Source organism: Cebus imitator, unplaced genomic scaffold (assembly GCF_001604975.1).
Source record: "Cebus imitator isolate Cc_AM_T3 unplaced genomic scaffold, Cebus_imitator-1.0 Scaffold313, whole genome shotgun sequence".
Classification (NCBI taxonomy): Eukaryota; Metazoa; Chordata; class Mammalia; order Primates; family Cebidae; genus Cebus; species Cebus imitator.
Genome location: NW_016107628.1, coordinates 550436 through 571764, shown reverse-complemented (window position 1 = coordinate 571764; position 21329 = coordinate 550436). Strand labels below are relative to the sequence as shown.

The 21329-nt window shown below is 50.8% G+C and overlaps 2 protein-coding genes and 1 long non-coding RNA gene across 3 annotated transcripts in view; 2 read left to right on the top strand and 1 right to left on the bottom strand.

Moving 5' to 3' along the window:
* The window catches only part of LOC108286038 (sodium/potassium-transporting ATPase subunit alpha-4), a 42014-nt gene extending 37041 nt beyond the window's left edge, over positions 1 to 4973 (top strand). Inside the window, exons 19-22 of the mRNA XM_017503640.2 lie at positions 169 to 299; positions 415 to 516; positions 4293 to 4384; positions 4684 to 4973. Of these exons, the coding sequence (XP_017359129.1) occupies positions 169 to 299; positions 415 to 516; positions 4293 to 4384; positions 4684 to 4712 (354 nt within the window). The 3' untranslated portion in view covers positions 4713 to 4973. The remainder of the gene's footprint in view (positions 1 to 168; positions 300 to 414; positions 517 to 4292; positions 4385 to 4683) is intronic.
* Positions 4974 to 6085: 1112 nt separating this feature from the next.
* On the bottom strand, positions 6086 to 8320 carry LOC108286037. Its single transcript, XR_001817791.2, has 2 exons — positions 8189 to 8320; positions 6086 to 7143 (listed from the first exon to the last, which is right to left on the bottom strand). It is a non-coding gene; the product is annotated as an uncharacterized LOC108286037 (long non-coding RNA).
* On the top strand, positions 8218 to 19542 carry CASQ1 (calsequestrin 1). The gene is made up of 11 exons (XM_017503639.2): positions 8218 to 8991; positions 10752 to 10836; positions 11677 to 11777; positions 12259 to 12370; positions 12682 to 12755; positions 13111 to 13241; positions 14656 to 14701; positions 15743 to 15797; positions 16019 to 16119; positions 16915 to 16989; positions 18900 to 19542. Exons 1-11 carry the CDS (start codon positions 8713 to 8715, stop codon positions 19035 to 19037), a joined length of 1197 nt encoding a protein of 398 aa, XP_017359128.1. The 5' UTR covers positions 8218 to 8712; the 3' UTR covers positions 19038 to 19542.
* Positions 19543 to 21329: the final 1787 nt, after the last annotated feature.

Sequence of the window (21329 nt, the reverse complement as noted above, 5' to 3'; positions counted from 1 at the left end):
TTTGTAAGATGGAGTTTCACCATAATGGCCAGGCTGGTCTTGAACTCCTGACCTCAGGTGATCCACCCACCTCAGCCTCCCAAAGTGCTAGGATTACAGGCGTGAGCCACCGCGCCCGGCCCCGGAATCCCCTTCTGACACTGTCTCCTCTCTGCCTGCCCGCTCCAGACCTATGAGCAGCGAAAAGTTGTGGAGTTCACGTGCCAAACAGCCTTTTTTGTCACCATCGTGCTTGTGCAGTGGGCGGATCTCATCGTCTCCAAGACCCGCCGCAACTCAGTTTTCCAGCAGGGCATGAGGTGAGCCTCCCACCAAAATCCCCAGCGCTCTCCCAGGCCCCACACACCAGGACATCCTATTTCCCCCTGCCTTTTCCTCTCCCTTACTGTCACACCCTTTCATGTTTCTTCCCAGAAACAAAATCCTAATATTCGGGATCCTGGAGGAGACATTCTTGGCTGCATTTCTGTCCTACACTCCAGGCATGGATGTGGCCCTGCGAATGTACCCGCTCAAGTGAGTAAGGGAAGGGATGCCCAGGAGTGGGGGAGCATGTGAGAGGAAGGGTATGCTTCACTAGGACGGTCAAAAGCCAGGAGCTGCCTGGATACATGGCGCTACATGTACACTCAGTGATACGCGGAGGGTCAGCAGAGCTCTGATCAGTGGATCTTATTTAGGGAGATATTAGAGACTGCACCAAATGATCACAACCCACTAGACACACAAATTTAGCAGACTTAACAACGTTTAACAGAGTGAAATCTTTTTCATGGTGATGTGTGCTGTCGTTGTCCAAGGATACATATTGCTTGGAGCTGAAGTAACCATAAAAATAGCCTAATCTATGCTTAGCTAATTCCGTTGTACTTATGCAAATATGTTTTAATGTAGATGTATGTGATCGTGCCTACTGAAGTTCTTATTGTCTGGTGCCTTGTCTTGTTCAATTCCAGGTTTTTGCTTTGTTTTGCTTTGCATTAACATTAGTATATGCTTGATGTGAAAAAAAATTCTATTTAAAAATGTACAGAGAAGAAAGCAAATGTTCCATTCCATTCCCATCCCCATTACCCAACCCAACTTACATAACTAGCCTCAGTTAATGATCGAGTACGTATTCTTCCAACACATTTTCTATGCATGTACGTACTCTGCTCCCCTTTCCATCCCTTGTAGTGTTTTACGCGATGCTTTATACGTCGTAGACACTCAATTAGTGTTTAATAGGAGACATTGGCACTGGACTTAGATACTGACAACTCCAGGTGGAATTCTCAACTCTACTGTGCATTATTCTGTGACCTTGGACAAGGACGTAACCATTCTGAGCCTCAGCTACACCTGCAAAGTCTCAATAATACACTCCAGGGATGGACCTGGCAGAGCATTGTGACATTTACACATAGAAATGAGTATAAAGCACCAAATAGGCTTGGGTCATGGTGGACACTTTGTTACTAGTAGCTTCATTCTTGTTGCTATTAATGTCATTATAGACATAATAACAAATGTGTTCACCTTAACCATAAAACTTAGCACCTGATATGGTGATTCTGTATTCTGTGTGTGTGTGTGTGTGTGTGTGTGTCTGTGTGTGTTCACCCCTTTTTCTTTGATTCCCCTGAGCTTCTTGAGATTAGACCAACACGTTATCATTTTTATTTCCCCGATACCTAAGGCAGACACAAATTATATACAACAATTTTTTGTTGAATGAAGGGGTGGGGTGGCTATTTGTATAGAAATGTGTATATTTGTGTGTGTGTGGAATGAGCTGGGGCCTAGGACTGTACTGTCCCATATGGCGGCCACTATCCATATACGACTATTGTGCCTTTGACATGTGGCTAGTGAGACTGGGGAAGTAAATTGTAAATTTGTAATTTTATTTAATTTTAATTAAAGTCAAAAACTAAAGCAATGTGAAATATTTTTCTATATTACAACTTCATTATTTCGTTTGAACTACATTTCCCATTTCACTGTTGAAAATCTTGTGTCTGAGCACAGACATGTTGTCAGTAAAAAATATTCACTGAATTTCCAGGACTTAGGATGAAAAGAAGGTAAAATCTCTTATTGATAATGCTTATATTGAAGCGGGGTGTAATGGCTCCAATCCCAGCACTTCGGGAGGCCAAGGTGGGAGGATCGCTTAAGGCCAGGAGTTCAAGACTAGCCTGCACAACAAAGTGAGACATCGTCTCAACAAAAAAAGTTTAAAAATTAGCCAGGTGTCGCAGTGCACACCCACGGTCCCAGCTGCTCAAGAGTCTGAGGCAGGAAGATAACTTGAGCCCAGGAGTTCAAGACTGCAGTGAGTTATGATCGTGCCACTGCACTCCAGCCTGGACCTCAGAGCATGTCCCTGTCTCTAAAAAAAAAAAAATTAAATCTAATTAAAAGAAATGTTTACATTGATTACATATTTAAATGATAATGTTTTTGATATATTGGGTTATATAAAAATATTAAAACTGGGCCGGGCGCGGTGGCTCACGCCTGTAATCCCAGCACTTTGGGAGGCCGAGGCAGGTGGATCACAAGGTCAAGAGATCGAGACCATCCTGGTCAACATGGTGAAACCCCGTCTCTACTAAAAATACAAAAAATCAGCTGGGCATGGTGGCACGTGCCTGTAATCCCAGCTACTCAGGAGGCTGAGGCAGGAGAATTGCCTGAACCCAGGAGGCGGAGGCTGCGGTGAGCCGAGATCGCGCCATTGCACTCCAGCCTGGGTAACGAGAGCGAAACTCCGTCTCAAAAAAAAAAAAAAAAAAATTAAAACTGCCGGGCCCAGTGGCTCAAGCTTGTAATCCCAGCACTTTGGGAGGCCGAGATGGGTGGAACACGAGGTCCGGAGTTCAAGACCAGCCTGGCCAAGATGGTGAAACCCCATCTCAATATTTTCTAAAACAATTTAAAAATTTATAAAAAATAAAAACAAAAACACCACAAAAAATTATTAAAATTAATTTCACCTGTTTCATTTTACTTATGTGAATGTGGATACTAGAAAATGTGAAATTTGACAAGTGGCTCATGTTATATTTCTATTGGACAGTGCTGGTCTAGGCCATTTCTTCTGTCATCCAAGGGAACAACTGCTGTCCTGATTCAACCCCTCCCCAGAATCCATCTTCCTGGTCTAATTATAAAAAGAGGTTTACGAAGAAAACACTGTCCCCATCTTTGTAACAGGGAAGCATCTATACATTCGCGGACAGCCCACACTAGCTGTCTCAGATAGACCCATCCTGCTCAGACAACCTCCCTTTTGTGGGTTTAAGCACTAGAGTGGGCAGAGAGCAAAGGGATCTCCCTCAGTGACTCCACAAAAGTTGGTAGAGAATCTCGTGACCACTGCATGTAGCTCTAATATGACATTTATCATACTATATCATCACTGGCTTTTTTTTTTTTTTTTGAGATGGAGTTTCGCTCTTGTTACCCAGGCTGGAGTGCAATGGCACGATCTCAGCTCACCGCAACCTCTGTCTCCTGGGTTCAAGCAATTCTCCTGCCTCAGCCTCCCGAGTAGCTGGGATTACAGGCACGCACCACCATGCCCAGCTAATTTTTTGCATTTTTTAGTAGAGATGGTGTTTCACTTTGTTGACCAGGATGGTCTCGATCTCTTGACCTCATGATCCACCCGTCTCGGCCTCCCAAAGTGCTGGGATTATAGGCGTGAGCCACCGTGCCCGGCCATCATCACTGGCTTTTTATGTTTCTGTCTCGTGCCTCTTCTCTCTACCCCCAATCACTAAACCCACAGGTTTTGACCACCTCGAAGGCAGGGCTCAGGCCGGGCATGGTGGCTCCTGCCTATGATCCTAGCACTTTGGGAGGCCGAAGCAGACGGATTGCCTGAGGTCAGGAGTTCAAGACCAGCCTGGGCAATTCGGTGAAACCCTGTCTCTACTAAAAATACTAAAAATAGCTGGGTGTGGTGGTACGCACCTGGAATCTCAGCTACTCAGGAGGCTAAGGCACGAGAATCGCTTAAATCTGGGGGGCGGAGGTTGCAATGAGCCAAGATCGTGCCATCCCACTCCAGCTTGGGCAACAAGAGTAAAACTCCATTGCACTCCAGCCTGGGCAGCAGAACGAGACTGTCTCAAAAAAAAAAAAAAAAGGTAAGGATCAACTAGATCTTACTCAACCGCACTGTCTCCAGCACCCAGCTCGGTCCCAGACACACAGTAGACACAAGAAATAAAACACGTGGTTCCTGTCCTCTGACCTCTGTCTCTCCTGCCATGCTGACTGGCTCTTGCTCTCCACAGGATAAGCTGGTGGTTCTGTGCCCTTCCCTACAGCATTCTCATCTTCGTCTACGATGAAATCAGAAAACTCCTCATCCGTCAGCGGCCAGGTGGTAAGGCTTCCCTGGGCCCTGCTCCGACTGAGTTGTCACCAGCCCCCTGACTAGCTCTCCCGTCCTGCCTGGACCCTCCAGGCCCAACACTGACTTTCTCCCCTCCTCACTGCCAGCCTTGACTGTGCCTGAAGCCCAGCCCTCTCTGCCCCTTGGCTGCACCCCCTGTTCCATCTGACCCTCAGTGCCCTGTGTTCCGGACCGCCCGCCTCCAACCTTGCCCCTCTCTCCCTGCTGCCTGTCTCCCCGGGTGCCTCCTCTGCCTTCCTCCAGTTCACACTGCCTCTTTTCTTCCACAGGCTGGGTGGAGAGGGAGACCTACTACTAAACTCAGCAGAGGAAGAGCTTCATGTGACACAGGGTGTCGTGAGACGGGGGGGAGGACAGAGATTATAAGTTTGACACAACATCTGAGACCCTAGGATGAATTACCTTGGATGAGAAAGACGCAATCCTGGGATAGCTTGAGGGCAGAAGATGAGGTGGGCTTAAGGGAAGCCCAGCCTGCGTCTAGCTGGAGCCCGGCAGGGAGGGGTATGGGCCTGCTGAATCCCATAGCCAGTCTAGACAGTAAATATCTGGAAAAGCCCTCACCGGCTGGATGTGTCCAATCTGATCTGGGGGTAGTGAGGATTACGGCGAAGCTCCCTCCGCAGGTCTTCATGATGACCAGCCTGGGGAAATCTTTTGAGGACCAGAGTCAAGGCCGGGATAGGATCACTATCAAGTGTCCTTGCCAATTAAGGACTACGCCCCATCTTAAAGTCACTCTCTGAGCCACTGGACAGCAAGGACAGGGCAAATGACCACCTCCAAAGTCCAGTTGAGATCAGAGAAATGGAAGGTGGGGGAGAGAGGAGCCACTGAGCCTCACACGGGAGAGGGTCCACAGCATCTGCACAAGGGGCGGGGGGTGGACTCATCCGACCCCACCTTGCAGTTCCTGAGACCAGCTTGCAGACCACAGCACTGTGGTACTAGAAGAGATCTGATTGCATCAGTGAAAAGCCCGAGGTCCACAGAGGTTAAATGACTTGGGAACGGCCATGTGCTGAGCGGTGTCTCTCACCTGAGAAAGGGACAGGTAGGAGGGACAGACTCCAGGCAGACTGGTGGTCCCTGCCCTCTGCCCTCTGTCATCAGGGCTCCTCAGCCCCATCCCAACCCTTAGCCTGTTTTCTCTGGTGTAGCCTCAAGATAGAGGCTGTAATAAGACTTTCTGAATCCCTGTGGCCTTTGCTGTAGGCAAAACAGCCTCCTCTGCTCTGCATGGGGTGATGGACCTTCCCAAGAGCCTGCCTCTGTGCCTGGTCCCAGGGGCCTTCTCAGATGAGCAAAAAGTCCTGGGGGCACTTTCCCTCCTGCCCACCTTCATCTCCGAGTTTCCTCCTTCCCCTTCGCCCGCTCATTCACTTCCGCTCTGTGAACCCCTCCACTGTGCCCTGTGGGTCAGTTCATTCTCAGGCCTCTTTCAGAATAGAGCATTGGCTGTGCCCAAAAGTACACAGGGTGGGAGAGAAATGCTAAAGAAAGCTAGGGTAAAACCATCAGCTAGCACCCAAAGCAAAACACAGGCGCTGGGTGTCTGCACGCTACACCTAACACTGGGACGAGGGTCTTAGATACACCATCGACTGACTCACAAACACGTTTCCCCACCACCCATTCCGTTTTATCCAAGAAGGAACCAAGGTCTGCCAGTTTTCAGAACGTGTACCCTTAATCACTTTCAGACTATTCTTTCAATGAGGGTGGGGCCAAAAATACACAAAAACAAAACAAAACAAAAACAAAAAAATAGGATAGTGATGGGGAAGGACCCCGGGTGGGTCTGGAGGGCGACAGGCGACAGGCTATCGAGAGAAGGCCGTCATGAGTATAACCAGCTGTTTTCCCTACATCAGGCCCCTCCGCAGAGGTCGCTCTCCCTCTTCCCCTCCCTCTTCCAACACAAGGTCTCCTAGGGACAGTGCTATATCAGCCTGGGGTCTTTCCCCAGTTGCTGACATGGCTGAACCAGACCCTGGAAGATCAATGGGCCAGGGTGTATGTGAGTGAGGTGGGAAGCGGGAGCACAGAGGGGCCAGCTCCTCGGGTTTCAGTAGCAGGAGCTTCAGGTGTCTGGTGGGTTAAAAATACAGAGGTCCTAACTCACGGTCATTTGATAGCAGTGGCTGAGGCTTCTTAAGTCCAAGGGCCTGAAGGGAAGGAAATTGAATAGAGAGAACAAACCATCAAGAGAGAGCAGTGGAGGCGGTTGCTGGAAAGGGGAGGGGTAGGACTGGAGCCAGAGAGGGCAACGAGAGGGAACAGGATGGATGGCAATGTCCGATAATGCAGGAGAGGACCCGGAGACGGAGCAGGCTCATCCACCAGAGTCCCATCTCACACTCTCGGGGGTACAAAAGGTCAGATTCAAGATGGAACAAGTTTTATGTTCCAGCATCTCTGTCCCAATGTGTCCCCCTCCCTTGGAATGCAGAAGTGACAAATCCGGGCTGGACGTCACCCAGGTCATCTGCTTCCGGGCAGGCCTCCCCGTCTCACCTGGCCCTCTTCGCTCTGGACATGGAGCTTTCCCACGTTAGTCACTCTGCAGGGAGCCCAGGATACAGGCTTCTGAGGTCTCTCCAGCTCTAACGTGCTGTGCCTAGGCTAGCTCCGACCTCTCCTGCTGCAGCGACAGCTGTCCCTCTCGGCGTCACTCCTGCCATGTTTCTGAGATTTTCTGTGGCCTTCCTTGTTTAGCTGTGGAAGGTCTAAGACGTGTGGAAAAGTTATTCTGCTAACATAATTCCATGGCCCTGCCTGGATGCAAAAACACAACACGACACTGTCCCCCTAGAACCAGACATACCCCAGGGTGGGGTGGCAGCATGTGACTTTGATCTAACCCTCCATGGTCTCCCTTATTGCTCAGTTTACCTGTGCATAAGAACCCTGGAGGACCATGAAGAGGGCCCTTCCTTCCTACGTGTCCAGAGTTGAACTCATTGCTCTGTCCTCACACGCAAGCTGGATCCAGAAGTTTAAGCCCCTACCCGCCCAACTCTGCTTTGGATTTTGGGTGCACAGAATTAATCAACAGCCTTACAGTGTTCCCTTCTTTGTGTTTACCTAATGTTAATTTTTTTCCCCCAGTGTTTATATCTGATTCTCTTTGTCTTGTCAAAGATGTGGGAATAAATAGTAGCTATTCACTCTCCTTGAGAGCATGCAGCCTGGGAAATCCTGCCTTCCCACTGTGCCCCAGAAAACCCAGTCCCATCGGATCAGGGTAGGGAGCACACACACAGGTGGCAACCAAACGACAGTCCTCTTCTCGTCGTGGGCCCAAGCCCACATCTCTACAGGGCAGGATCTGGGCCAGCCCCATCCTTCCCTGCATTCCCAAGTTAGGAATGTTGAGTGAGGCAAAGGAAACTGGCTGGAGCTGAGCCAGGTCGCCAGTCTTGGACGCAGCTCCATCTTTTATTCAGAGAATGACCTCATCCTTGGTCCTGGTTCTTTAGAGAAAAGTGCAGGGGGTCTCTTTCCTGCAGCCTGGCTTACACTTGTATTGCCCCACTCTCTTACCTAGGATCAAAGAATCAGAATCAGACTTCACCTACAGAAGATTCCCAGGCTGCAGGACATAGAGCCGATACCACATTTGTCCCCCTTTTGTCCTACATTAGCAATGTAGCCTCTGACCCAGTTAGCTCCTCCTCTCCACTGCATTTAACTTCTAATTACCCTTGCCCTACCCTCAGCCCTCACCAATTACCCTTATACCTCCCCTCCCCCAGCCCTAGCTTCATTTACCTCCGACTCATCTGCTCTTATTTTTAGCTCCGGCCTCTCTCCTTTTCCTTTCTTAATATGGCGATGAGCTCTTAGGCCAGCATGGGGACCAGGGCTGAGGTGCCCCAGACACTGCAGGAGGGGGAGGGAAGGAGCCCCTGGGAGCCTGGTGGAGAAACGTAGGAGGTAGGAGGATTCCAGCCCACATGGAGCTGTCCTGGCCTCAGAAGGTTATCCATCTCTCCTGCCAACCACGGAGACGTATTTAGACAGGACCAGGTGGGGACTAGGAGTGCCAATTTCAGGGGGCAGCTCCGGTTCCCTCCCCGCCCCCTGCTCCTATTCCTCCTCCTGACCCTTTTTCCCTTGGCTCTGTCGGCAGTTTCTCCAGGACCCAGCACTGTCGTCTGTCCACCGCTCTGGGCCATTCCCCAACCCCACCTCCCACTCGCGCCCCTAACTCAGAATCTGGGACCCAGGGGCCCCTCCCTACCCCAGCTAACCTCTTCTGGACCAGGAGAGCCAACCCAGCTCCCACTAGCTCCATGAGTGCTACAGACAGGATGGGGGCCAGAGCTGTGCCGGGTCTGCGGCTGGCACTGCTGTTGCTGCTGGTGCTAGGGACGCCCAAGTCAGGGGTACAGGGGGAGGAAGGGCTGGACTTCCCTGAGTACGATGGTGTGGACCGTGTGGTCAATGTCAATGCAAAGAACTACAAGAATGTGTTCAAGAAGTATGAGGTGCTGGCCCTCCTCTACCATGAGCCCCCCGAGGATGACAAGGCCTCGCAAAGACAATTTGAGATGGAGGAGCTGATCCTGGAGGTGAGTTGGGGGCACTGCAGGCCCGCAGAGCATGCCTCGCCCCTCTCTGGGACCCCCTAGCCCACACCCGTGTAGCGCTTTGAGGATGGAATCTGGGGGTGAGGGGCAGTGTGGCAGGACCCCTGTCTTGACCAACAGGGCGCAAATGGCATGTGGCTTTAATTGAATGAGAAACAGAGACTCAGGGACCCAGAAGAACTATCATCGTTAGGTAATCCTTTCAACGGGGTACTGCAGGAAGAGCTCCCCTCCCTGGTGTAGGAGGCTGGTAGCATTTGACTTAGGTTTGGCTAGAACACTGGGGGGAAAGAAGGGAGGTACCTCGAGGGCCCGGGGAGAACAGCAGTATACATTGCACTCCCCTACCTCACCCATCTACTTAGCCAGAACGTGTCTCCTCCACATACTTCAGGGGCTGCACCCCAACAAGATCCAAATTGAATATAAATGTAAATGTTGTGACACTTGCATGCCGTGTTTAAATGTCTCCCAGAGACCATGCCTCCCATTGGCCTCGCAGTCCCCTCTCTCTCCTTCCCCCTCCCTAATTCCCCATTTGTCTCTGTTGGATCAAGCTGGACGCCCTCACTGGAAAATTCTGATGGTTGCAGGAAGTGTCAGAATGTCTTCCCCAATCTTCTCTTTGTGGGAAGAGTCTTCTCACCTCCAAACTGGCTACAGGCCCAAAGGAGAAAGGAGTTATCATAAAAAAAAATCCTATGTTTGGGAATGACTGGGAGACGTGGTCACATACACCCCTTTAGGAGCTGGGATATGTGAGTTTTCTTGTCCAAGCTCCTGTGCTCCCTTCTCTGACTTGGCATGCAGATAGGCCCCAGCCTGTCCAGAGCGTGCAGCGTTTCAGGGTGAGACACCAGAACCACAGACTCTCATTCTGGGCACTCCGCTGTGTGCTAGAACCTGCCATCTGATTAATGAGCTGAGTATTTTTATCCTGAGTGCTCAGTATCCCTGGCCGTCCACCTGCTAACCGCCTCCCTTCCCCGCCCCTCTGAGAATCACAGTGCATGAGTCTGTGCTGAGTGGGGGTGAAGCTGCAAGCTGTGCCCACAGCAGAGAGAATCAGGGTTGAGCACTAAGCTGGAAGGCTTATGGGGGCAGGGGCTCCAGGTGTGACTGTCCACAGCCTGAGGACAGACTGAAGTAGACAGTGAAAGGTGAAAGTTGGGCCCCGATGGGGAGAGCTGTCCAGTCACTGTCAGTCCGTCTCCCTCTGGGGGTGACAAATGGTGACCTTTTCTCTCAGTTCTCTGGCCTTCCCCACTCCCTAGCAGCATGACCAGACCCACCACCACCCGCCCACCCTCCAACATTCTTCCCATTGGTAGTCACTCTGAAGAATCTCAGGGACTTCCAAGATCAACCCCACACTGAGCTTGGCCTTTGACCAGAATGGAAGGCAGGGCTCAACCCTGAAGGAGGGAAGGGGACCTCAGTCACTCTGAAGCCAGACTCCTCAGCACCTCTCAGGCACCGGGACGTATCCAGTGCAGTGTCTTCAAGTTCAAATAATAAGCACACTGCAAATGAGCAATCCACATTCACGAACTGAAAGTTGAGCCAAAAACAGAACTGTGTGGTTGTAGGGAATTTGGGGGATGTTCTGGATCTTAGCAAAGGGTCAAGGTCAGCTCTTATATATCCTGCACCTCAACTGACCCAACTTGAAAGCATGAGAGGGAGAACAGGGGATAATAAAAATCCCAGGGGCTAATTGTGATCCTAACCCTCCTCTCCAGTTAGCAGCCCAGGTCCTAGAAGACAAGGGTGTTGGCTTCGGGCTGGTAGACTCTGAGAAGGACGCAGCTGTGGCCAAGAAACTAGGTAAGAGAGGGGAGGGCAAGGGAAAGGAAGGTGGCATTGAGACGGGGCGGAGGACCTGTCAGGCCGGCCTTGGGGTCTGAGGGGCTTGGGAACCTCGCAGATCCATGACCATTCTAAAAGAGGGGGTGAGAAGATATGAGGTTGGGAGGGTTATGGCTGGGTGACTCTCCCTCTCTATTCCTTATCAAGCCCCATGCTCAAATCCCAGAAAGAGGTGGGGAGGCCTTCTTTATACTTACCTAAGAAACATGGCTAGGTGCTGGAGGGAAGGGGAGTCCCCCCACAGGCTGAGTGAGCCTGGCCAGACCTCTGCAAACTCCACTTCCAACCCCTCCCCTCCAGAGCCATGGTTGTTACAGCAGCCAGCCACCAGGGGGAAGCACAGGGTTGAGACGGGATTCTGGACATAGATGGGGCAGGGGTGGTCAGTAATAATGAAGTCATCTGGTCAGAAAAAGCAATTAAAGAGCTTGACTGGGAACCAGCTACTGCAGCCCTCAGAGGGGCATGAGTACTCATCTCTAGTCGTGGTAATCAGAGAAGGGGAGAAATACTGCTAGAATCGACACCTTTCTATTCCCTCCCCTCACCCTACCTACCCTCCCTGATCCTCCAGGTTCTCCTTAGAGAACCCTAGGGTCAGTCCAGCCTCGTGGGCTAAATCCAGGGGCAGAGGCATCAGGCCCATCGGCCTGGGGTAAGAGGAGGTGGGTTGGACCGCGGGCCCATGAGGTGGAGCATGTGGGCCCAGGGGATTATCACATGGGCTGTGGCCTAGGGTTTGGACCTTGGATCTGTGGGAGGCCTGGGATCGTGCCTCACCCCCAGCTCACTCCCTAGGCCTAACTGAAGTGGACAGCGTGTACGTATTCAAGGGAGATGAAGTCATTGAGTACGATGGCGAGTTTTCTGCTGACACCCTCGTGGAGTTTTTGCTTGATGTACGGACTCCCCTTGACTAGACAGCTTTCCCTGAAGACTCCACTGCCTGACCCCTAGTTCCTACCCACCCCAACCTGACCCTGCACACATACACCACGTGCACACACACCATATGCGCACGCATACCACACACATGCATGCACATGCACACAATAGGCCACACATCACCTACATACCACACACTACAAATGCACCCCATGCACAGCACACACATACATCCATACACATCACACACACATCATATACATACCACACACCCGCCACACACACACAATCACATTCACACACACCACACATGCACAACACACACTCCACACACACCACACACACACACGCGCACACCCACACACAACCCCCTACACACACACACTGTCAGCCTCTAGTCCCCTCCTCCAGTTCCCTCGCCTTCTTTTCCCTAGGTCCCTTTCTGGTTCTACTTGAGGATAGAAATTCTCTTCCTGCAATGTCCTCCACTTTTAGGTCCTAGAGGACCCTGTGGAATTGATCGAAGGTGATCGAGAGCTCCAGGCATTTGAGAATATTGAGGATGAGATCAAACTCATTGGCTACTTCAAGAGCAAAGACTCAGAGCGTGGGTAACCCTCAGACTCCACTGTGCCCCTCCCTGGATCCCCGTCTTGTCCGCGTCTCAGCCTCTACCTCCTCAGTTCCCACCTCTTCCTCCAGCCATGGTCAGCGCCATCAACAGCTCTGACCTCCCTGTACTCTCAGGGTTCCCAGACAAGTACCTCCAGTATTTCACCTTCCCCTCACTCTTGGAGGACTAGAGGGGGTGGGTCTCAAAATGAACCCTGCCTGCAAAGAATTGGGGACTGTAGTGGGGGATGATTCCCTGGCAGCCCCTGGTTTCCCCAGAGACTGACTCTGCATTCCCCCCCTCAGATTACAAAGCCTTCGAGGATGCGGCTGAGGAGTTTCATCCCTACATCCCCTTCTTCGCCACCTTCGACAGCAAGGTTCTCTTCCCCGCGGCTGAATTGGGTGTCCCTGATGTCCCGAAGCTGTCCTCCAGCTTCCCCTCCCGGAACCGATGGCAGACCTAGTCCCTTCCTATGCACTGGCACTCCCCACCCCAGCCCGGCTCCTCCCACTCCATAGATTTAGAGCTGAAGCGGGGCTTTAGATGGTCTGACAGCTGTCTCATGTTAAACCCAACCCCAGAGAAGTTAAGACACTTGTTGGGTGTCACATGGCAGTGACGAGGATCCCAGCTTCCTGACTCCCTTCCTCATGTGTGTTCCCTGGTAATACTGCTTCTCGACATGACCCTGCATCTCCTATTCCGCTCCCCTCCTACCCCCTCTCCCAAAGGTGGCAAAGAAGCTGACCCTGAAGCTGAACGAGATTGATTTCTACGAGGCCTTCATGGAAGAGCCTGTGACCATCCCAGACAAGCCCAATAGCGAAGAGGAGATCGTCAGCTTCGTGGAGGAGCACAGGAGGTGGGGGCCGAGGGCAGCCCTCTGAGCGCGGTCGGCACCTCCTTGGGCTGGAACGCACTGTGTGAGATGGGCTGGGGAAGCCAGTCTTGCCTGGAGATGAATGCACTTTGGGCTCCAGTGCTCTCTGATACACTGATAATTTTGCACAATATTTTACACCCGAGTACTTAGCCCTGAGCCCTACACAGAGAAGGTCCTCCATAAATGCATATAATTCAATGTGAGGTTGAGTGTGACTTAAGTAATCTCTGTCAGCAAATGAGTGCTGACTGCCTGCGGTCTGCCAGGAACTGCCAGGTGCTTTCCACCTCGTTCTTTAACAACCTCAGTGAAAGGTTCTACAGGTCGTAAGTGTCAGAGCTGGGATTTTGACACTGATGTGTCCCATGTTTGTTCGTTCTTTTCTTTTTTCCGAGATCGAAAATCCCCCACTCACTCCATTGCCCAGGCTGGAGTGCAATGGCACCATCTTGGCTCACTGCAGCCTCCACCTCCCAGGTTCAAACAATTCTCCTGCCTCAGCCTCCCAAGTAGCTGGAATTACAGGCACACCACCACACCTGGCTAATTTTTGTATTTTTAGTAGAGACGGGGTTTCACCATGTTGCCCAGGCTGGTCTCAAACTGACCTCAAGTGATCCACCCACCTCAGCCTCCCAAAGTGCTGGAGGCATGAGCCACTATGCCCAGCCCCATGTTCTTTCTAATATAATACCCTACACCAGTGGTTCTCTACGAGGCTGGAAGGCGTGGCAAGGTGGGAACAGGATTTTGCCCTCCAGAGGATGTCTGGCAATGTCTAGACACATTTTTGGTTGTGCGGAGTGCTACTAGTATTTAGTGGATAGAGGCCAGGGATACTGCGAAACATTGTGGAATGCGCAGGATAGTCCCCTACTATGAAGAATTATCTGGCCCCAAATGGCAATAGTGCTGAGGTTGAACACCCCTGCCCTGTACTCACAGCTAATTTCCTTCCTTCGTAGCAGTCCACAACCGGAAATACCGAATCACCAGCAGAAGCAGTGCTTGCCCTCTCCCATACTACCAACTCCCTGCCTGGTTCAGCTCCACCCAGCACCTAGCGCAGTGCTTAGAACATGTTGGGCACTCAATCACAGTGAACGAGTGAATGCACGAATACACAGTGAATGAAGACCCTGATGTCCAGTTCTTGCCTTTCTCCCCAGAGTCTCTCTCCAGTCCCTTTGCCCACCCTCCATTTTCCCACCACTTTAACCATGCAATGACCTGGGCCTGGTGCCCAGAGTTGAGGCCTTGCCAGATGGCTTTGTTCTAGGCTGCAAGCTGTCTGTGCCCTGAGCCTGACCCAGAGGCAGCCTCTGCTATGGGACCCTCTGGAGGGGGCGTCCTTCTAACCCACTGAGCTAATGACACTCTGTCTCTCTTCCAGATCAACCCTGAGAAAACTGAAGCCTGAGAGTATGTATGAGACTTGGGTGAGTGCCCCCGCCAGGACCCTCAGGGAGGCATAAGTGCCAGAAGACTCAAGTCCTAGAAAAATCCCACCCTGCTGTTCCTCAGGCCAATTGGTAGAAAAAAACAGTGCACTGCCTGGCACGGTGGCTCACGCCTGTAATCCCAGCACTTTGGGAGGCCGAGGCGAGCGGATCACCTGAGGTTGGGAGTTCAGCCTGATCAACATGGAGAAACCCCATCTCTACTAAAAATACCAAAAAGTTAGCCAGGTGTGGTGGCACATGTCTATAATCCAAGCTGCTTGAGAGGCTGAGGCAGGAGAATCGCTTGAACCCAGGAGGCAGAGGTTGCGGTGAGCTGAGATGGCATCATTGCACTCCAGCCTGGGCAACAAGAGTAAGACTCCATCTCAAAAAAAAAAAAAAAAGGTAAAAACAGTACACTAGCAGCAGTGGGAAGTTTTCTTTTCTTTTCTTCTTGAGACAGAGTCTCGCTGTCTCCCAGGCTGGAGGACAGTGGTATGATCTCGGCTCACTGCAACCTCCTCCCAGGTTCAAGCAATTCTCCTGCCCCAGCTTTCTGAGCTGGGATTACAGGCGCTTGCCACCATGCCCAGCTAATTTTTTTTGGTATTTTTAGTAGAGACGAGTTTCACCTTGTTGGCCAGGCTGGTCTCGAACTCCTGGCCTCGTGACCCCACCCACCTTGGCTTCCCAAAGTGCTGGGATTATAGGCAGGAGCCACCCTGCCCGGCTCAGCAGTGAGAGGTTTTCTACTCTGAAGAATATGTGATGAAATGGGAGACAGACATAAGTAAAGATGACAAGGGAGGAGCCTCAAGCCTGGGGATAAAGGAATTATCAGAAGTGTGGGGACTTGGAGCTGAAAGAGAGTGTCCCTTGGGAAAAGGTCACCCTCACAAGAATACATCTGGTCCCGAAACTGGATTTCCGCACAATTGAGGTTCAGTGAACATCCAGGATCTGTTCTGGGCTCTCCAGGTTCAGGGAGTATCGTAAGATCTTCTCCAAAACCCTGTTCTCCCTCTTACCCCCTGACAGGAGGATGATATGGATGGAATCCACATTGTGGCCTTCGCAGAGGAAGCTGATCCTGGTGAGGGAGGACTACTGGGTTGGACAGGAGGGAAGGCAGGGGGAGGTGGGTGTGTTTATTGGAGCATAGGCCTCACTCGGAGGCTTCCCTGGGAGTTTGCAAGCAGCCTAGGGCTAGGCAAGTGGAGCTGGGGGAGCAGGGAGATAATTCCGTACTCCCGTTTCATCTGGGTCCCTTTCCTCTCCACACACCTCACACTTCGCACTGGTGTTCCCTCCAAGATGGCTTCGAGTTCTTAGAGACTCTCAAGGCGGTGGCCCGAGAAAACACTGAAAACCCTGATCTTAGTATCATCTGGATTGACCCTGATGACTTCCCCCTGGTAAGAGGCACAGCTCAGGCACTGCTATCCTAAGGCGGGGTCTTGGACTGTGGCATCTTCTTAGTGAGGGCTTTGTTTCAGAGTGCCTATCCCCACCTCCTAGCTGGGGGACCCTGGGAGGGTATGCGTGTTGCATGCTCAAGGGCACTGTGGGCATGGAGGGCACTCTGAGCAAGGGGAAACAGGACGGGACCTCACACATGATTCCTAGAGCAGAGGCTGGATGGGTAGCTCCGGTACCAGGCTCACTCCTAAAGAAAACCAGTGTTTCGAAGCACAACAGCCCTTCACATGGGTATACACACTCAATCCTAGAATCACAGCACAGAGATTCCATGTTTCGAGAGATGGTTTTGTTCTCAGCTAAATTCTCAACACCTGGCACTCGTTGAATGAGTAACTGAAAGAACAAAGAGAAACATGATAAACACTGGTACTTACCAGGTATACCTGCCTTGTTTCAGAAAAGTAAGATCTGAGGGCCAGAGAGAAGGGACTTGACCTTGAACACGAGGACCCGATCCAGGATGAGAACAGGGTTTCCGATCCAGTCTTCCTCAGAAAAGAGGGGCCAGTGCGGCTGGCTGACCCTCCCGATGCTCTCCCTTCAGGATTTCTCCTCTTTCGCTGCTGAGTTCTACCCATTGTCTTGGTGCCCTCACAGCTGGATCTGTCCCCCTCCACTGTCATTTCACGCTGTCCCCTCTCCATCCCTGGGCTGGCCCTCATACTCATCCTCCTGAATTCACATGTTCCTAGCATCCAGTGAGTTGCCATATTTGGATCTCTCTACAGCTCGTCCCATACTGGGAGAAGACGTTTGACATCGACTTGTCAGCCCCACAGATAGGAGTCGTCAATGTTACTGATGTGAGTTTCCTGTCCACATCCCCAGTTGACCCCCGACTCTGCTTCCTAGCCTAGCTAGCTCTCCTCCGTTGCTAACTAGGAGTTGGGTCCTTCCCACAGGACACAGACACGCCCAGTCTAGTGGCTGGATGGAGGCAGAGAATTATGATCGGAATATGTTGGAATCAGTGGCTCATCCTTCAAGGCCCAGTTCAAACCCTTTCTCCTCTGTGAAGTCTTTCCAGATCTCCCATTTAGAATCATTCCCTCCCTGGCACTCCAGGGCTCATTAAGAGAAGACGACATTTAAATGGCTATGTTACATCAGTCTTTTTCAGTAGACTTTTGAGCTTGTTCGGGGCAGAAGTCTTCTCATGCACACACAGTAGGTGCTTCAAAACTGCTAAGTTAGGCCAGGTGCAGTGGCTCACACCTTAATCCCAGCACTTTGGGAGGCCGAGGCGGGCAGATCATGAGGTCAGGAGTTCGAGACCAGCCTGGACAACATGGTGAAACCCTTTAGCTATTAAAAATACAAAAAGTAGCCGGACGTGGTGTCAGGCACCTGTGATCGCAGCTACTTAGGAGGCTGAGGCAGGAGAATCACTTGAACCCGGGAGGCGGAGGTTGCAGTGAGCCGAGATTGTGCCATTGCACTCCAGCCTGGGTGACAGAGTGAGACTGTCTCAAAAACAAAAACAACAACAACAAAATTACTAAGTTGAACAGAATGAGCCACAGTCTCTGCTTTCATAGACTTATCAGACTAATTGGAGACGCGGGTATTCCATTAGCTACAAGGGCAGGTCTGATAAACTTTATAATAAAGATACAAATACAATAGGACACAGGAATCACACTGATATCTGCTAGACAGAATCAGAGAAAAGTTCAAGAAAAAGTGACATTCAAAATGGAGATTATACGTATAGGATTTCTTTTTTTTTTTTTTTAGACAGAGTTTGGCTCTTGTTGTCCAGGCTGGAGTGCAATGGCACGATCTTGGCTCACTGCAACCTCCGCCTCCTGGGTTCAAGCCATTCTCCTGCCTCAGCCTCCCGAGTAGCTGGAACTACAGGCATGTGCCACTATGCCGGCTAATTTTGTATTTTTTAGTAGAGGCAGGGTTTCTCCATGTTGGTTAGGCTGGTCTTGAACTCCCGACTTCAGGGGATCTGCCTGCCTCGGCCTCCCGAAGTGCTGGGATTACAGACGTGAGCCACCATGCCCAGCGTATAGGATTTCAACAAGTGATGATTCAGGGAAGTCAGTTCCAAACTGAGGAAAGAGCAAGATCAAAAGGTCAAAAGCAGGAAAATGAGTATTAGGTTCAGGAAAAGGCAGGTAAATTCTTATGGCTGAGAGTCTAGAGATCACTGAGAATGGTACTAGAAAAGCAGGTTATGAAAAGCCCTGGGGCTGGCGGTGGTGGCTCAGGCCTGTAATTCCAGCATTTTGGGAGGCCAAGGCGGGAGGATCACTTGAGCCCAGGTGTTCAAGCCTGCAGTGATCCATGACTGCACCTCTGCACTCCAGCCCAGGCAAAAGAGTGAGACCCTGTCTCTTTTAGAAAAAAAATAAGGAAAGAAAGACACATCCTGAATGCTGAAGAGTTGCTGACTTTATTCTTAGGCCATGAAGAGCTACCAGTGGTTTTGCAACAAAGGCATGATAGGGAAGTTCAGTGTGGCAAGAGCAGGGAAGACAGACCGAAGGGAGGAGGTCTATTTTGCAATCCAGCTTTTCTTCCCAGCCTCACCTGTTACGATTCTAACACGTACCTTCACCTGGACAGTTTCCCTGGCCATTGGCAGACGAAAGGAAGGGTCCGAGGAAGTGGGGAAGGATGTACAGAGTCCAGTGAGTGGGAGGGCAGATCCAAAGACCTGGGCGGGACTCACCTTCCATCCCCTGCCTGCGCCATCTTCTAGGCGGATAGCATATGGATGGAAATGGATGACGAGGAGGACCTGCCTTCTGCTGAGGAGCTGGAGGACTGGCTGGAGGATGTGCTGGAGGGCGAGATCAACACAGAGGACGACGACGATGACGATGACGATGATGACTAGTTGCTGCGGCAACCATCTTTCAGCCCCACTGATCTTTTCATGCTCTCCCCTGCCTCCCTTGTCCTTCCCCGAGTTCCTCCAGGGACACTAGGTTATTCTCTGCCATTGAGCTCACTGAGGTCTGTGCACTGGGTGCTGAGACCCTGATCCCCCTCCTTTGATGAGGAAATGAGCTACTTTTCCCTAGACACCAGCCCAGCTCTCTCTCATCTGACTTCTGTTTCTTATCCCATAACTTACTTTCATCTATTATGTGTCTCTTCCATCACTCTGCATACTCTTTCTTGTGCTTCTCCTTTAGCCATATATATGGGCCCCATTTCTGTTCTGTTCCCTCCATCTATGCATAGCCTTCCCTCACTCTTTCTATCCCTGTGTCTTTCGGACAGTCCTGTCCCTGGCCAGAAGGAAGGGAGGATACTTTGGGACTGTATCTCAGCAATCACTTGTTAATGTATTTGGGTCAAATGGGAAGCCTCAATAAAGACATCTGGGGCAGCATGAACAAGTGTATGTTGGTGAAGTCTCACCCCTATGGCAGGAGGAGGTGGCCTCTGACGGGGGATTTAGATGTGGGTGCCTTGCCAGGGGAGAGCTGGAGGACTCTGATGGGGGGCTGGGGTTCCTCCAGGCAGCGTTCCCAGAGAAGCCTGGATTATTTATCTGCTTCAAGTCAACAAGCCTTTTCTGAACACATGGTGTTTGTCCAGGGCTGCTGTTAGGCTCCGGGAGAACAGAGAGTGCCAGGCCTGTCCCTGCTCTTGAGCTGATTAGCCTCACCAAGAAGTCAAGACAAACACACTAAACAATCGAAGAAAAATACAAAGCAATATGTAATTAAGTGATTATGTGCTGCTGGATAGCACCCTCTCTGTAGCTCTAATTTGAACATTAAGACTAAGCTCCAATTATCCTTCCTTGGTGAGGCCTTCCCAGAGGTGGTCCCTCCAGCGATGATCTCTTCTGAGTTCCCGCTGCATTTCCATTCCGGTACTCAGATCGGTCTATTATTGTTCATCACTTACATGTCTGTCTTCCCCACTCAACTGTGAGCCCCTTGAAGGCAGGAACCCAAGCTTTTTCTTTGCGTGCACAGGGTCTGACACTCAAAAGTTGTCTCTAATAAATGTTTTTTAAAGGAAGAACAAAGGAAAGAACAGAATGGACTCAGAAAAGCGATCAGAGTGGGCGTGATGACTTCACAAAGGAAGTAAGCCTTTACTAGGCCTTAAATTGAAGAATGGGATTTGGTTGGAGACAAATGAGCTGAGGGGGAGACATTTTAGTCAGTGGAAACATCAAGCTCTGGCAGGATGTTTTTGTCGTATTGAGGGCACAGAGACCAGACAGACAAGAAGAGACATTCAAGTCGTGGCCGTGCAGTTGGGTAAGCATAATGGGGCTGGGTTGTAGAGCTGTTTGAATTGAATTCTTCGAGCTAAGGATGCAGGGCAAAATTTATTTGTTTGTTCGTTTTTTTTTTTTTGAGACGGAGTTTCGCCCTTGTTACCCAGGCTGGAGTGCAATGGCGTGATCTCGGCTCACCGCAACCTCCGCCTCCTGGGTTCAGGCAATTCTCCTGCCTCAGCCTCCTGAGTAGCTGGGATTACAGGCACGTGCCACCATGCCCAGCTAATGTTTTTTTGTATTTTTAGTAGAGACGGGGTTTCACTGTGCTGGTCAGGCTGGTCTCGAACTTCTGACCTCAGGTGATCCACCCACCTCAGCCTCCCAAAGTTCTGGGATTACAGGTGTGTGCCATCCGTGCCCAGCCAACATTATATTTTTCATGGATCAGTTGTGAAGTTGTTGCTGTGAGACTTAGACGATTTCTAAGTATGGAAAGACAAGCCCTGAGATTGATATGTTTTCACTCTCCACAGACAAGTCCAGGAAGTGTTCCTAGAGAAGGCGGCAGGAATGTAGAAAGTAGAAACTGTGTATTCATTCCAACTTGTACCTATTTAATCAACGTTTAATAAGTAGTATGGGCACTAAGCTGGTATTACAATAATATTGTGGGGCTGACTGTCTAGCTCAGGTCAGTGGAAGGCCCCAGTCTAAATAATGGCTCCTATTTTTTAAGCACCCATCTGTGCCAGTCCCTAGAGACTTAAGTATTTCTAAATCTTGGAAGAACCCTCAGAAATAGGCACTGGCACCCTCATCTAACCGGCGAGGAGGCTAAGGCTTCAGGCATCACTTGCCCAAGGAAGGGGTGGAGCTAGCTCGCACCCAACGCCCAGTGTCTTCTTGTCTCCAGACCTGAGCCTTTCACTTAGAAACTACAAG

Coding starts and splice junctions, on each gene's coding strand:
- CASQ1 (XM_017503639.2), top strand. CDS start 8,713: ATGAGTGCTACAGACAGGATGGGGGCCAGAGCTGTGCCGGGTCTGCGG. Junction 13,242..14,655: donor TTCGTGGAGGAGCACAGGAG/GTGGGGGCCGAG, acceptor TCTCTCTTCCAG/ATCAACCCTGAGAAAACTGA. Junction 15,798..16,018: donor CGCAGAGGAAGCTGATCCTG/GTGAGGGAGGAC, acceptor GTTCCCTCCAAG/ATGGCTTCGAGTTCTTAGAG.